The sequence below is a fragment of the Dasypus novemcinctus genome, chromosome 21 (assembly GCF_030445035.2).
Source record: "Dasypus novemcinctus isolate mDasNov1 chromosome 21, mDasNov1.1.hap2, whole genome shotgun sequence".
In the NCBI taxonomy this organism is placed as follows: Eukaryota; Metazoa; Chordata; class Mammalia; order Cingulata; family Dasypodidae; genus Dasypus; species Dasypus novemcinctus.
In genome coordinates this window covers 68285898-68300723 of record NC_080693.1, presented here as the reverse complement: position 1 = coordinate 68300723, position 14826 = coordinate 68285898, and the positions used below count along the sequence as shown (strand labels likewise).

Below are 14826 nucleotides of genomic sequence, written 5' to 3'. Positions count from 1 at the left end.
TAAATGGATCACTGCTACGAAAACAACATTAATTAGTTAAGCATTTATTAGGCTATTTGTCAGACACTGTGATAGGTGTTAAGGATAAATAATATACAGAGGTAAAAAAGAGAGTCCCTGCCCCCAAGGAACCTATTGTTGAGTAAGGGAAACAAGACAAATAAACAAATATATTACAATACAGTATAAGTACAGTAGTGATATGTCCATGATATGGAGGTAGCACTGAGGAAAAAGTATCTGAGAAGGTCTCCAAGGAAGAGACAACAATCGGAGCTAGATTTTGAAAAATAAATAGGAGATTTACAGGCATATAAGGGCAAGGAAGAAGGTAAGCTAGGCAAAAGGAGAGCCTGTATAAAGGCACTGAGGTGGGAAACAGCATGAACAGGCAGCTGATGAGGCTGGAGATCACGGTTGTTTTTCTTATGTTACATTAAAGAATCTATCTATCTATCTATCTATCTATCTATCTATCTATCTATCTATCTATCTATCTATCCTCCCCCCTCCCCCCACCCCCCATTGTTTATGGTCACTGTCCACTCTGTGTCCATTTTCTGTGTGCTCTCTATGTCTGCTCATCTTCTCTTTAGGAGGCCCTGGGAACTGAACCCAGGACCTCCCATGTGGAAGAGAGGCACTCAATCACCTGAGCTACCTCAGCTCCCTGTCTCTCACTGCCTTTCCTCTTTGTGTCTCTTTTGTTGTATCATCTTGTTGCGTCAGCTCGCTGCACCTGCCTGCCTTGCCACCTCACCTTTTCCAGGAGGCACCAGGAACCAAACCTGGGACCTCCCTTGCGGTAGGTGGAAGCCTATTGCTTGAGTCACATCTACTTCCCAAGAATTTTTTTTTTTCTTTTAGAAAAAGAATAAAAATCTTCTCATATTTAGATTTTTAAAAAGGACTCCAACCTTCTGGGAAAGCATTCCCTAAAAATTTACTCTGTAGAATTTATTCTATAGGTGGTCAATTTGGTAAGCAGGAAAGTGACATGGACGGACTGTGCTTAAAAAGATCACTTTGGTTGACATCTGGGAGAGGATAACAAAGGGCAAAGATAGAAGAAGGAGGTCAGTTAGGAGACAGTTGTAGTCATCTAGGCAAAAAAGGATGAAGGTACAAACTACGTCTGTGAAAACCTTGTGGGAGGGAGGGCATCAATCAGAAGGTGAAAGCTGGAATGTTGGAAGATGCTATCTGGAAGATAAAGTGGCTGCAAAATGAGGATGATAGCAACTAGGATATTCTAGTGACCTGCTTTTAGAAAATCCAATATGCAAAAATTACATATCAATTAATATTTCATTATATGATAAGACATTTTTCACTGATTCTAAGATGTACTCTTTCCCCGCCACATCTTAACATCTCTGAAAAGGCAATGCACTTTACACTTAACGTGAAAATAAAGATTTGTGTCAGTTTGTTTTTTTTTTTCTCCTTTTATAGTGGCATATAAAGTAATGGAGTTTCTTATAGGTAGAGGTGTCTTTGATAATGGTGTTTCTTATAGGTAGAGGTGTCTTTGATTCAATATAGTAAAAGTGATAGATTGTTAGAAACATCGTGACCACAATATTTTCCTTAGGTTAAAAACTGTGTCATTTAGGCCAGTGCTGCAGATATGAAGACCTTATCAGCTAGCTGCAGGTCCCAGACCTTCATTCCCTGTTATGGAAGATTTTGTCACGGGAGGAAACATCACAGTTCAACATGTCATTATAGATTTTAAGTGAGTACGTGCTGAAAGTTAGTAAGAAACATAGATACTTGGTTCAGCCTATCACTGTAGATAGAAGTCCATTCTATACTAGAGATGATGAGTTATAGTGTAATTTTCATACAGTAAAGACAATATTATTTTCCAGAAATTTCTCTGTAGTCAAATTTTCATAAACATACAAATTGTATCACAAATGCATTGATTCCTAACTCAGCATTTTATATTAATAAGACTGAAATTACTACATATAAATATCAAGTTAAATACAACATAATTCTGATTACAAGCAAATTGACATGAAGTTCTGATTTTTAAAATCTTGAGATATGGTATATATGCATGAAATGAATATAAAAAAATATTGCACTCCTTAAAGCACAAAGTATTTTTAAAACTGAGTTAACAGAGTTTTATTCTAATACATTCGTATCAATAAAAGTAAGTCCTCTATTTAGTTCACATCCTTCTTGAACATTTTTAAGCGTTTCTTTTAAGCATAGCACTAGAAAGTGCTACTCTTCAATTTTCTATCTATTATTATGATTAGGCAGCTATTATTATTATTATTTGCCCTCCTCAGCAGTTATATGCCCATGGCCTCGGCAACAAGGGGTCTGTTGGGAGATATGACAACACTGTGTTGGGGTGGATTTTGCTGATGCAGAGGTAAACCAACAAGCCACTTCTGCAGCTGAGGGTCATATATATGTACTCCAGAAATGTTGATGTCCTGATCAGCCCCTTCCCTTCAGTTTGTCCTCTGGCTTCCCTCTGGGTGTGATCACAGACACAGCAGCTGCTTCCAGCTGCACATTTTCCTTTAATCTGTCATGGGTTCTTAAGCTGCAGCTGCCTGGCATCTGTTCCCTTTGTCTCTTACAGAAGGAGAGATTGTTTGAAAAGCAAATTCCTAAGCTTTGGACCATTCCACATAATGTCAAAGAAGCCATGAAACCTATATAAGATTTTGTCATGGAAGAAAACATCACAATTCAATAGGTCATTATATGTTTAAAACAAGTTCAAGTGTCTTCTCTTATTTTTAATAACACTCTGACCTTAACTAAAATGCATACTCTTCTTTAGTAAAATATTCTCCCTAAATTGGCCATTTCAATGTTGGTCTGCTTCTCCTGGCAAATATGACACATATCTGTGGTGACTCTACAATTTTAATTGCCTGGGTTTCATAAAAACATATCAAGGATACTAATGTTTCTTCAGATGCTTTAGTTTAGACTTGGGAGAAAACAAATAATCATGTCCTGCAAAAGCCACAAGGAAGAGGCTTCTCTTTGTGCAGTAAGTACCAAGTGATATAGATATTGCTTTGCTACAGTCCAAGAGGAATTGCATGGGCTGCGTGTCCCAGGGTGTATCCTCATTTTACATCCAGACAGCACTTGATTCACAAGTGTCCATTTGATTGTGTCAGATGCCACTCTCACATGGTAACACTGGACTAAACCAGAAAGTGTGGATGAAAATTTAACTTCCTGGTTTATAAATGTAGGTGGAAAGAGTTATTTTCATGGGAGAAATATGTACTCCTGTGTAAACATGAAATAAAAAAGGAGAAAAGGCCACCATTATTTTCTGCTCTGGTTTGGCATATTGTAGGGAAAATTTCATTCTTTTAAAAATATTTGGAAAGAGGAGAGAAAAGTTTTGTTTGAAAGACGACTCCAGTGCTAATGGTATAGAGAATCCAAGGAGAAAGAAAATCAAGAGGGAAATTGCCTTTTTACTTTGGCTGAATCAGGCTCTAATATAAAAGTGTAATACAGAAGGCTGCCAAAAGCATGCCAGAGAAAAAAGAAGGATGTGAGATATAGAGGGTCCTTACAAAAACAACATGTTCATGAGAGAAGAGAGCAACTGTGTCCACAAGAAGTACCTGTCTCTCCCCAAAGACTGTCAAAGCTGTTGATCTGTGCTCGCTCCACTTCCTCTTCATCTTTTTCTGGAAGATCAAGTAGGTAGGAGACAATCTGAAACAAGAAGTTGTGTCAGCTCAAACTTTAGGTGAAAAACGATGCTGCTGACACTAGCCTGTAAGATTTGGAAGATACCTAGATGATCTACGTGTCACTAAATCTCTTGCACACAGAAGGAAGCAGAACTGTCTTAGTGAAGAAAATCAATGCTACCATAATGTGCCTTTGTCCTATTAGATAGTTTATATTTCTCTTGATCATAGTTCACTCAAGTAATGTGATTTTAGTAAATTATTCATTCCTATTTTAAATAAGCCATCCCTCACCCCTGCCCCCCCACAAAAAAAAACAACAGAAAATAATTATGGAGAAAACTGGGGGTCTGTAATTCTCCAAAGTAGAGCAATTATCTTCTTTTATCCTCAAAAATACAAGGACAGTTCTGGGGATGGTAAAGGAAAACAAAGGAAAATGATAGGTTGGTTTCCAGGGATTTGAATGTACAGAAAATTTAAAAATCACCTGTAGATAATAAAAATGCCCACTTTACTTAATATTCCTTTGGTGACATATCAAGTTAGTTAACAGGGCCACTGCTTCACGGGAGCCTCCCATGCAGCGGGGTGATGGAGCTGGCATATAGTGGCCCATGAGAAGTGATTGTTAAGTTTTCAGGAATTTTGTGAGCCCATTGTTAAACACAGCCATTATTAAAAATTAAATGACAAAAAAATTATATTTAAAACAAAGGTTTAAAATCCCCAAGTCTCATTATTCCTAATTAACTATATTTTACTATTATCTATGCTCCTGAAGTTATTCAAGTTTATTGTGTCCATGTGGTAGAAAAAGTACATAATGAGGTGCTATTGTGCATCTCTATCTCTGTGTTCAGTAATGTCACTGGTAGCTTGAAATTGGCTATGGTGAGAGTGTTTACACTCTGGAAATTGGCAAACATTCCATATCAGAGTTTGATTTAGTGCTAATACTAAACAAGGTTTCAGTTTAATGAATGTAATTTGTATGAGGGTGAGAAATAGCATAACAGTAGATCACACATCAGATTCAATAACAGTGAAATTATTGGGAAAAGAACAAATTGGAAATGCAACCCCAATTGTTAAATCATCTTTATGCTGTAATCATAGGTTGGCTATGGTTACAAATATGGGAAAAATCAACAAAAGTATTCACCTGAAAATGCTATATTTCTAAATTGTATACTATGTGTCATTTATATCAGTAAAATCTATAATAAACTTAAACATGTGTATACACATACACATACCTGGTCCCTGACCCCTTAGAGATGGTTGTTAAACATTTTCTAGCACACCAACAATTACACATATTCTGCCACTTTATTATTATCATGAGTACATAAATTAGTAAATATACCATTTGCATGTTTTACAGTTTACAAACATCTTTTATAACAACTTTGTAGAAAGGAGCCTTACTTTACTGATGGGAATCCAAAGCTCTAAGAGATTAAGTAAATTGCTCAAGGTCTAGAGCTAGCTAGTGAGTAGCAACCTGGGATGCAAACCTGGTTCTAAGATTCCAAATATACTCTTCCTACTCCATACTGTCTAATTATGTGACTGCCGGTCAAAAATTAATCCCTCGAAGGTTTAGTGCCATTATCTAATAAATGTGAGTGGAAATATGGGGAGCAATTGGATTAGATAATTCCCATGGTCCTTTCCAACTCTCATGTTCTATGCTCCTAATTCTAGGGTCTAAAGCATTTGAATAGTCAAGTGATTCATGGAATCTAAATCTTCCTTTCCTTCAGGGCAGTGACCAAAAAGCCGATTTACATTAATTTGGCTGGAAATTTTCTAATAACGCAACCCTCTCTTCCAGTTTCCTATGCGCTTCACAACACAGCATAAAAAAAATCTTATCACCTACTTTCTTACCTCAGTGTAACCCATGCTGGCTGCAGCAATGAGGGCCTGTTGTATGGCATGGCTCTTTTTAAACACTCCTTGCTGCTGGCCAGCCATTGTCCAGTCACACTGAATCAAAAATTTGACAACTTCCAGATGACCTCGGAGTGCAGCATGAACCAGAGCACACTGCCCATTTTTATCCAAGTGATCCACCTAAGGGAGGGCACAGAGAAATCCATGTGAACAAAGACTTGTGGCCAGAAAGGCAAGGCTGCACTCCCAGTCTAGTCACAGCAGCCTACTGCACATGTCCAGATTGTTAAGATTCATCCTTTCCCACTCACTGAACTAATCTCTGAACAAATTTAGAAGGTGCTTCCCTACTTGGGCTAGATAATCACTGAGATGCAACTGTTAGATTTTCCTCTGGGGAAAATGTCTTTTCAGACATTCCTTTTCATACCAAAAGAAAAACAAAAAGCAAAATTCCTTGCTCCAGCTTTGTTTTCCTGAGGTACATTCTCCCGTGTCCTCAAATAGCTCTTTTCAGACCACAATTTGGGAGACATGTAGCTCTGCTGGCAACAAAAAGTATCTCTGAAATCATGAATGAGAAGAAAAACATTTGAAGCTCCAACTTTTTGGTCTTCCAGAGAAGTATGCTATCTTTTATCATGAATCACACATTTGACCACCAAACTTTGGCAAAGACCACTCCTGTCTCCCAATGGGAAGGCAGAATCTCAAAAGATTTGGTAAAACAGGCTAGAGGCACTTGGAGCTTAATGCTAGACCAAGATCCAATAACAGTTATTATAACTAAAATGTTGGTTACAAGTTTGGGCTGAAAGAAGAGTCTGATTAAGATTAAACCACCAGAAGGCCCCTAGCTACAAGTCTCAACAGATGAGTAGCCTTGCCTAGCAGGAACACAGGTTATCTGTCCAGTGGTAGGTAGAGCTCTTGAAGCCTAAATTCTGTTTCTGGCTTTCCCTTCTACTTTAGTTCCACCCAGCCATCCATGTAAAAATGATTAATGAATGCCTACTGTGCAAGGTACCACATAGGATAAAAAGATAAAAAAGATGGTAATATATGGATTCTACTCTAAAGGACTTTTGAACAAGGTGGGGAGATTCAACAGATTTGACAAAAACTTATCCAAACAATGTAGTATACAATAAATGTGATGAAGAAAGTAAAAACTGCAATAAAATTTTATAGGAAGGAAAAATTACTTCTTAACTAGACTCAGGAATGGATTCAGAGGGAAAGGTTTATCGCAACTAAACTAAGATAGGAAATAATGAATTTATTCTAATTTTTTAAAGGGTAAGGTACTTGAAGGGGAAGTTTAGAGTATAAGGTTGAAAGCGTCTTTTGGGACTAGAGCACAGATAGTTCTGAATGCCAGACTAAATGGTCTGGACTTTAATTGGAAGGTAATGGGGAGACACTGAGGGTTCTCATGCTCAAAAGTGTGCTTTTATACACTAGAAATGGCTGATTCCAGGGTTGCAGCAGTAAAAAAATAGAGGGAAAACTCTTCCTTACATAGAATTCCAATTAATAAATTTTGGAGGAATAATGAAAATGGAAAATCACTATTAGGCAAACACCACAGCAATAATTGCTGCAGCCAGGAATCATTGATGAAGTCTAAAATTAATGTATACAAGTATGATGAGAAGCAAATGATCTGTTTAGTATAAAACATATTCCCAAAAGATACTTCTTAATTATAAAGGGAAAAACAGTAACTTTAGAGTTGAGAAACATGAAAGACAATACCTTAACTAAGTGGTCAAAGCCAACATCACCTGTAATAAGACATATCAACATCATGTACCTCCTTATGTGCTGCATTACTATAGGCAGAATATCACTTCTGTGATGATCTTGCCAAAAATATATAAAAATATATAAATCCAACTAATCATAAGAAAATGTGACAAATTAAAACTGAGGAACATTCTACCAAATAATTGGTCAGTATTCTTCAGAAGTGTCAAACGATCATAAAAAAGAAAAGAAAAACTGTCACAGATTGTAGGAGAGTAAGAAGCAACAACAAATAACTGTAATGTGGAACTCTGGATTGAATCAAGGACCAGAAAAATGACACTTGGAGGCACATTTGGGAAAAATTTGAATAAGATAGGTAGATTAGTTAATAGCATCACATCAATAATAATTTCCTGGTTTGATAATTGGATGATGGATATATAAGCTGTTAACATTAGGGGAATGAATGACATATAGGAACTCTCTTTACTATTTTTGCAATTTTTTGAAAGTCTAAAATTTTATTAAAATTAAAAAATTTTAAAGGGAGGACTCCTGAGAAGTCCTGACTAGAAAGACATGAGACTCTCTTCTCTCCCAGAAAAATACCTAGAAGACAGGAAGAAATGGCCTGAACACCAGGGGAAGGCTGAACACCGCCCAGAGAAAAGAGGGGCAAAGGAAAAGAATCATGACAGCAAAACTGAGTTAGAAGCTGCAGCTGCAAATGCCAGCGCCCTCCCCACACTATAGACACTTTATAATTCTCAGGCCTCTGGGCTGGTGGCTATAGACAAAGGGAGCTCCATGGATCTACTTCTCCAGGAAAGAGAGAGGGAAATAGCCTAAGGCTGACTCAGCTTTTGACCCACAAGTTTGGTCTGCTGTGTCCCATAAGCCCATCCAGGCAGGGTGGGACTATACCACTGCTTGCCTTGGTAGCTGACAAGGGACTAAAGACATTCGACCCTCTCAATCTCCCTCTTTACTGACAGTGTCTGGTTGTTGAGGACACAGATGGGAGTGGATATACTTTCTAATGGGAAGGGGAAGGGGGCTGCCAGCAAAGGGTGGAGAAATGCCTCTGAGAAAGTTTGAATTACGAGGCTCTTAGCCTCCAGGAAGGAACCTCTGTCACACTGACTGGGTCTGTTTTGCAGCAAACACACCCCAACCAGGCACTGAATTAGATGGCTGCCAAAGACCACCATCTGCTGGCAGATGCAAGAAGGGCATGTGAGGGAATTAAAAGTAAATAAGAGTATAAAAGTAAAAAAGAGGTGTGATATTGGGACATTTTTGGGACTTTGACTTGTCTTCAATGATATTGCAAGGACAGATGCAGGACATCATATTTTCTGCCATAATCCACTGAATGGACTGGGAGAGGGAGTAAATTACAATGTAAACTATAATCCATGCTGTGTAGCAGTGCTCCAAAATGTACTCATCAAATGCAATGAATGTACCACACTAATGAAAGAAGTTGTGGATGAGGGAGGAGTGGGGGTGTGGATAGTATGGTATATGGGAACCTCTTCTGTTTTTTTTAAAAAGATTTTTATTTATTTATTTATTTAATTCTTCCCTCCCCCAGTTGTCTGTTCTTCTGTGTCCATTCACTGTGTGTTCTTCTGTGAACGCTTCTATCCTTATCAGAGGCACCAGGAATCTGTGTTTCTTTTTTTTTTGTTGTTGCATCATCTTATTGATGCCAGCTCTCCATGTGTGTGGCACCATTCTTGGGCAGGCTGCACTTTCTTTCACGCTGGGTGGCTCACCTTACGGGGCGCACTCCTTGCGCGTGGGGCTCCCCTACACGGGGGACATCCCTGTGTGGCATGGCACTCCTTGCGCGCATCAGCACTGCGCATGGGCCAGCTCCACACGGGTCAGGAGGCCTGGGGTTTGAACCGTGGACCTCCCATGTGGTAGGCAGACGCCCTATCCATTGGGCCAAGTCCGCTTCCCCCTCTTCTATTTTTTAATGTAACATTTTATGTGATCTATGTATCTTTAAAAAAAAAAGATAAAAAAAAAGAGTGAAAAGACAAAAAAAAGGACTTTTTTCTGGCCTTTACAGCCTCCTTCCCCAAGGCCCTTGGAAGTGGGTCTGTAACTCATTAATGGGTCCAGGGCCCAGATTTGAACAACTAACAGGGACAATCCAAAAGACCCAGAACAGGGTAAACCAAGAACAAAACAACAGCAGTAAAACACAGGTTCCCCCCATTAAACCCCTACAAAGGAGAGAGAAATTGAGCATTTGAGTTAATTCACCATCCTAATCAGATGCTAGACATCAGAAAAATATTATAAGCCCTGCTAAGAAAATGGAAGAAATGGCCCAAGAAAAGGAGTATATCAAGACCCAGAAGAGTTGAAAGATTTGAAATAAATAATCAATGACATGCACACAAATTTTCAAAATCAAATTAATGAGCTGAAAGACAATATGGCTAAAGAGATAAAGGACATCAGGTGGACACTGAGCAAACACAAGGAAGAATATGAAAACCTGAATAAAAATGTAACAGAGCTCATGGAATGAAAGAATGACAGGTGAGATCAAAAACACATTAGAGGCATATGATAGCAGACTCAAAATTATTGAAGAAAGAATAAGGGATACAGAAGACAGAAGAGCTGAAATTGATGAGAGAAAAGAATAAAGAGAGAATAAGAATTGAAAAAAACAGCAGGGGCTCAGGGAGTTGAATGGTAACACAAAAGGCAACAACATATATGCTATGAGAATTCCAGGAGAAGAGAAGGGAAAAGGGGCAAAAAGAGTATTTGAGGAAATAATACTGAAAATTTCCCAACTCTCATGAAAGAAATGAACTTAAATGTCTAAGAAGCGCAGCAAACCCCAATTAGAATAAATCTGAATAGGCCTGCTCCAAGACACATACACTCAGAATATCAAACATCAAAGAGAAAGAGAAAATTCTGAAAGCAGCAAGGGAGAAACAAACCATCACATATAAGAGATGGCCCTTAGTGAGGATTTCTCTTCAGAAGCCATGGATGCGAGAAGACAGTGGTATGATACAATTAGGATACTAAAAGAAAAAAACTGCCAGCCAACAATTCTTTATCCAGCAAAACTGTCCTTCAAATATGAAGGTGAGTTTAAAACATTCCCAAACAGAAACTAAGAGAGCTTGTAAAAAAAAAAAAGAATACACCTTTGCAGGAAATATTAAAGGAAGCCTTACAGCATGAGAGAAAAAGACAGGAGAGAGAGGTTTGAAGGATAGGATAGAAGAAAGAATAGCAGAAAGGGTAACCAAAAAAGTAAAAAGACAGACAAAAACAAGATAAGACACATAAAAACCAAAGAATAAAATGGTGAAAGTAAATTATGCACTTACAGTAATACCACTGAATGTGAATGGATGAAGTTGCCCAATCAAAAGATACAGGCTGACAGAATGGATAATAAAAAATGAGCCATCCATATGCTGCTTACAAGAGACTCACCTTAGACCCAGGGATACAAAGTGGCTGAAAATGAGAGGTTGGAAAAACACACTCCATGCAAATAGTAACCAAAAAAGAGCAGGGACAGCTATACTAATATCGGACAAAACAGACTTTAAATGCAAAAAAGTTATAAAAGATACTGAAGGCCATTATATATTAATAAAAGATATTAATACAATCCACCAGGAAAAAATAACAGTCATAAATATCTATGCACCTAACCAGCGTGCCACAAAATATATGAGGCAAACTCTGGCAAAACTGAAGGGAGAAACAGACAAGTCTACAATAATAATTGGAGGCTTCAACACACCACTTATCACTGTATAGAACAACAAGACAGAAAATCAACAAGGAAACAGAACTTGAACAATGTGATAAACAAGGTAGACCTAACAGACATAACAGCATGGTATTCACATAAAGATAGACACAGTGGAATAGAATTAAAGGTCCAGAAGTAAACCCTCACCTCTCTGGACAATTGGTTTTTGAGAAACCTACCAACTCCATGTTGATGGGACAAAACAGTTTTCTTCAAAAAAATGTTGATGGTTGGTAAGTTGATTTGGTTCAACTGACAGAGTGTCCACCTACTACATGGGAGGTCCAGGGTTCAAACCCAGGGCCTCCTGACCCATCTGGTGAGCTGACCCACGCTCAGTGCTGATGTGTGCAAGGAGTGCTGTGCCACACAGGGGTGTTCCCTGCGTAGGGGAGCCCCATGCGCAAGGAATGCGCCCCATAAGAACTGGCCTGCATGAAAGAAGCGCAGCCTGCCCAGGAGTGGTGTCACACACATGGAGAGCTGACGCAGCAAGACGATGCAACAAAAAGAGACACAGACTCCTGGTGCCGCTAACAAGAATACAAGTGGACACAGAAGAACACATAGTGAATGGACACAGAGAGCGGACAACTAGAGTGGGGAGGGGGGAAGGGGAGAGAAATAAAATTAAAAATTAAAAAAATAGAAAAAAAAATGGTGATGGGAGAACTGGATATTCATAACCAAAAGAATGAAAGAGGACCCCTATCTCACTTCCTATTCAACAATCAACTCAAAATGGATCAAAGACCTAAATATAAAAGCCAAGACCACAAAAAGACTAGAAGAAAATGTACAGAAACATCTTAAAAACCTTGTAGTAAGTGGTGGTTTCTTGGACCTTACAACCAAAGCACATGCAACAAAAGAAAAAAGAGAATTGGGACCTCCTCAAAATTAAACACTTTGTACCTCACAGGATTTCGTTAAAAGGGTAAAAAGGGGGAGCAGATGTGGCTCAAGTTGCTGAGGGCCCACCTTGCACACGGAGATCCCGGATTTAGTTCCTGGTGCCTCCAGAAAAAAACAAAAACAAAAACAGACAACAAACAAAACAAATGATAAAAACAACTCAGGGAAGTCAATGTGGCTCAGTGGTTGAGTGCTGGCTTCCCACATACAAGGTCCTGGGTTCAATCTCTGGCCCTGGTACCTCAAAAAAAAAAAAAAAAAAAAAAAAAAAGTGGGGGTGGTGGTGAAGGCAGCAGACTCCATAGGAGAAAATATATGGAAATCACATGTCTGATAAGGTTTTAATAGCCATGATATAGAAGGAAATGCTAAAACTCAACAATAAAAAGACAGAAGACCCAGTTAAAAAAACAGGCAAAAGACTTGAATAAACATTTATCCAACATTTATCCAAAGAAGAAATAAATGGCAAAAAAACCCCAAAACACATGAAAAAAATGCTCAGCATCACTAGTGATTAAGGAAATGCAAATCAAAACTATAGTGAGATATCATCTCACACCTATCAGAATGACAACTATTAAAAACTCAGAGAACTACAAGTGTTGCAGAGGATGTGGCAAGATAGGAACACTTATTCCCTGTTGATGGGAATGCAGAATGGTACAGGATCTGTGGAGGACTGTCTGGCAGTTCCTAAAGAATTTGAATATAGATTTGTGACATGACCCTGCAATACCACTACTGGGTATATACCCAGAAGAACTCTGAGAGCAGTGACACAAACAGACATCTGTACACTGATATTCATAGCAATGTTATTCATGACTGCCAGAAGCTGGAAACAACCCAGGTGTCCATTAACTGATAAATGGATAAACAAACTGTGGCGCATTTACATGATGGAATATTATGCAGCTGTAAGAAGAAATGAAGTTGTAAAGTATATGACAATATGGATGAACCTGGAGGACATTATGTTGAGCAAAGCAAGCCAGACACGAAAGGACAAATACTGTATGATTGTGCTACTATGAACTAAGTATATTGTGTAATCTCATGGAGTTACTAACTAGAATAGGGATCACCAGAAAATAGAATGAGGTTAAAGAATGGAAAGGTGAGGGTTAACTTGTGCAGAATTGGTAAAAAGGATACATGTTAATCTTTAAAAAGGAAAAGGTGAAAGTCCAACATAATGTTTGTAACTAGCAGTATTATTATGTGGGTATGAAGGTGGTTGAAAGGCAAAAGCCTAAAGTCCTATACATTACTAAGCGGAAAGCTGAAAAAATGTAACATGGAACTGTATAGCATAGTGAAACCATGTATGAAGTAAGAATATGGGTAAAATGGCATATAAAAGACCGTTTTTCTTTGAAGTTGAACAAATGTATGTTAATACTACAAAATATTAATATCAGATAAAAAAATCCATTATACTAACTGAAAGAAACCAGACACAAAGTACTACAAATTGTATGATTCCATTTATACAAAATGTAAATATAAATCAGGGGAGCGGATGTGACTCAAGCAGTTGAGTGCCTGCTTCCCACATGGAAGGTCTGGGGTTTGGTTCCAGGTGCCTCCTAAAAAACAAAAAGGCAAACAACAAGCAAACAAATGAAAAAACCAACTCAGGGGAGCTGATGTGGCTCAGCGGTTGAATGCCGGCTTCCCACATATGAGGTCCTGGGTTTAATCCTTTTCTCTGGCACCTCAAAAAAATTTTTTTTTCAATTTATGAAGATGAAATTAGAACAGTGCTTATATAGGGCTGGGGAAGGACTGCTAAGGGGTGTGGAGTTTTTCTTTTTGGAGTAATGAAATTATTAAAAAATTTTTTGTGGTGATGAATGCACAACATTGTGATTATACTAAAAGCCATTGATTACACACTGATAGATTGTATAGTATGTGAATACACCTCAATAAAACTGCTAAATAAATAAATAAATGAATAATTGCCCAAGAATAGCCAGAAATAGCAGCTATGTATAGCAGGGGAAACATAGATTGAGAGGCTGAGAATTTTCTTATTTGTATGTTTATTATTATTATTACAGAAATAATGAAAATACTCTAATAATGATTGAAGTGATAAATGCACAACCATGTGAAGATACCAAATACCACTGATGATACATTTGGATGAATTGTATGCTTTAATAATATATATCAATAAAATTGATCTGTTTAAAAAAAAGTAAGGGGATGGTGTACAATGAAGTAGGTAAAATTAAAATCGGAAAAGGGGGATTGTTACACAAAAAGATACCTAGAATAATTCAGGAGGATGGTGTTAGGTGGGACAGAGACAAAGGAATAGCTGCTCAAACTATTTTGAGGATAAAATTGAAGAGTTGACTAATAAATGGATTTAGAAGAGCAGAGGTGAGGAAGGTGTCAAAGAATCTTAGTTTTGAGATAAATGGAGGCTACGCCAGATTTAAGAAAGAATAAAGATGACAAGTGATTTTAGAAAGGTTAATGTGAGGTACCATTGAGGCATCTGGGCCAAATTGCCCAGGAAGCAGTTAGGAATGTGAAACTAGAGCTTAGAAAAATTTTCAGGGGTTAGCAGTTTGGAGTTAAAGAGTCATCTGAATTTAGGTGGGAGGAGAACTAGGACCTGGTTCTGTTCAATTCTAAAGCCTATGATTTTAATGCTGAAACCATAGGAGAGAGTATGTGCATGGAGAAGACCGAAGGATGAAATATGAGTGAACAGTTACATTTAGA

General features: G+C 38.0%; 1 protein-coding gene across 14 annotated transcripts in view; it reads right to left on the bottom strand.

Moving 5' to 3' along the window:
* TANC2 (tetratricopeptide repeat, ankyrin repeat and coiled-coil containing 2) overlaps nucleotides 1-14826 on the bottom strand; it is a 593508-nt gene that overhangs the window by 33160 nt on the left and 545522 nt on the right. For all 14 annotated transcript variants that reach the window (XM_071210733.1, XM_071210734.1, XM_071210737.1 and 11 more), the window contains 2 exons: nucleotides 5595-5780; nucleotides 3627-3720 (listed from right to left, as the gene is read on the bottom strand). In XM_071210733.1, the coding sequence (XP_071066834.1) occupies nucleotides 3627-3720; nucleotides 5595-5780 (280 nt within the window). The remainder of the gene's footprint in view (nucleotides 1-3626; nucleotides 3721-5594; nucleotides 5781-14826) is intronic.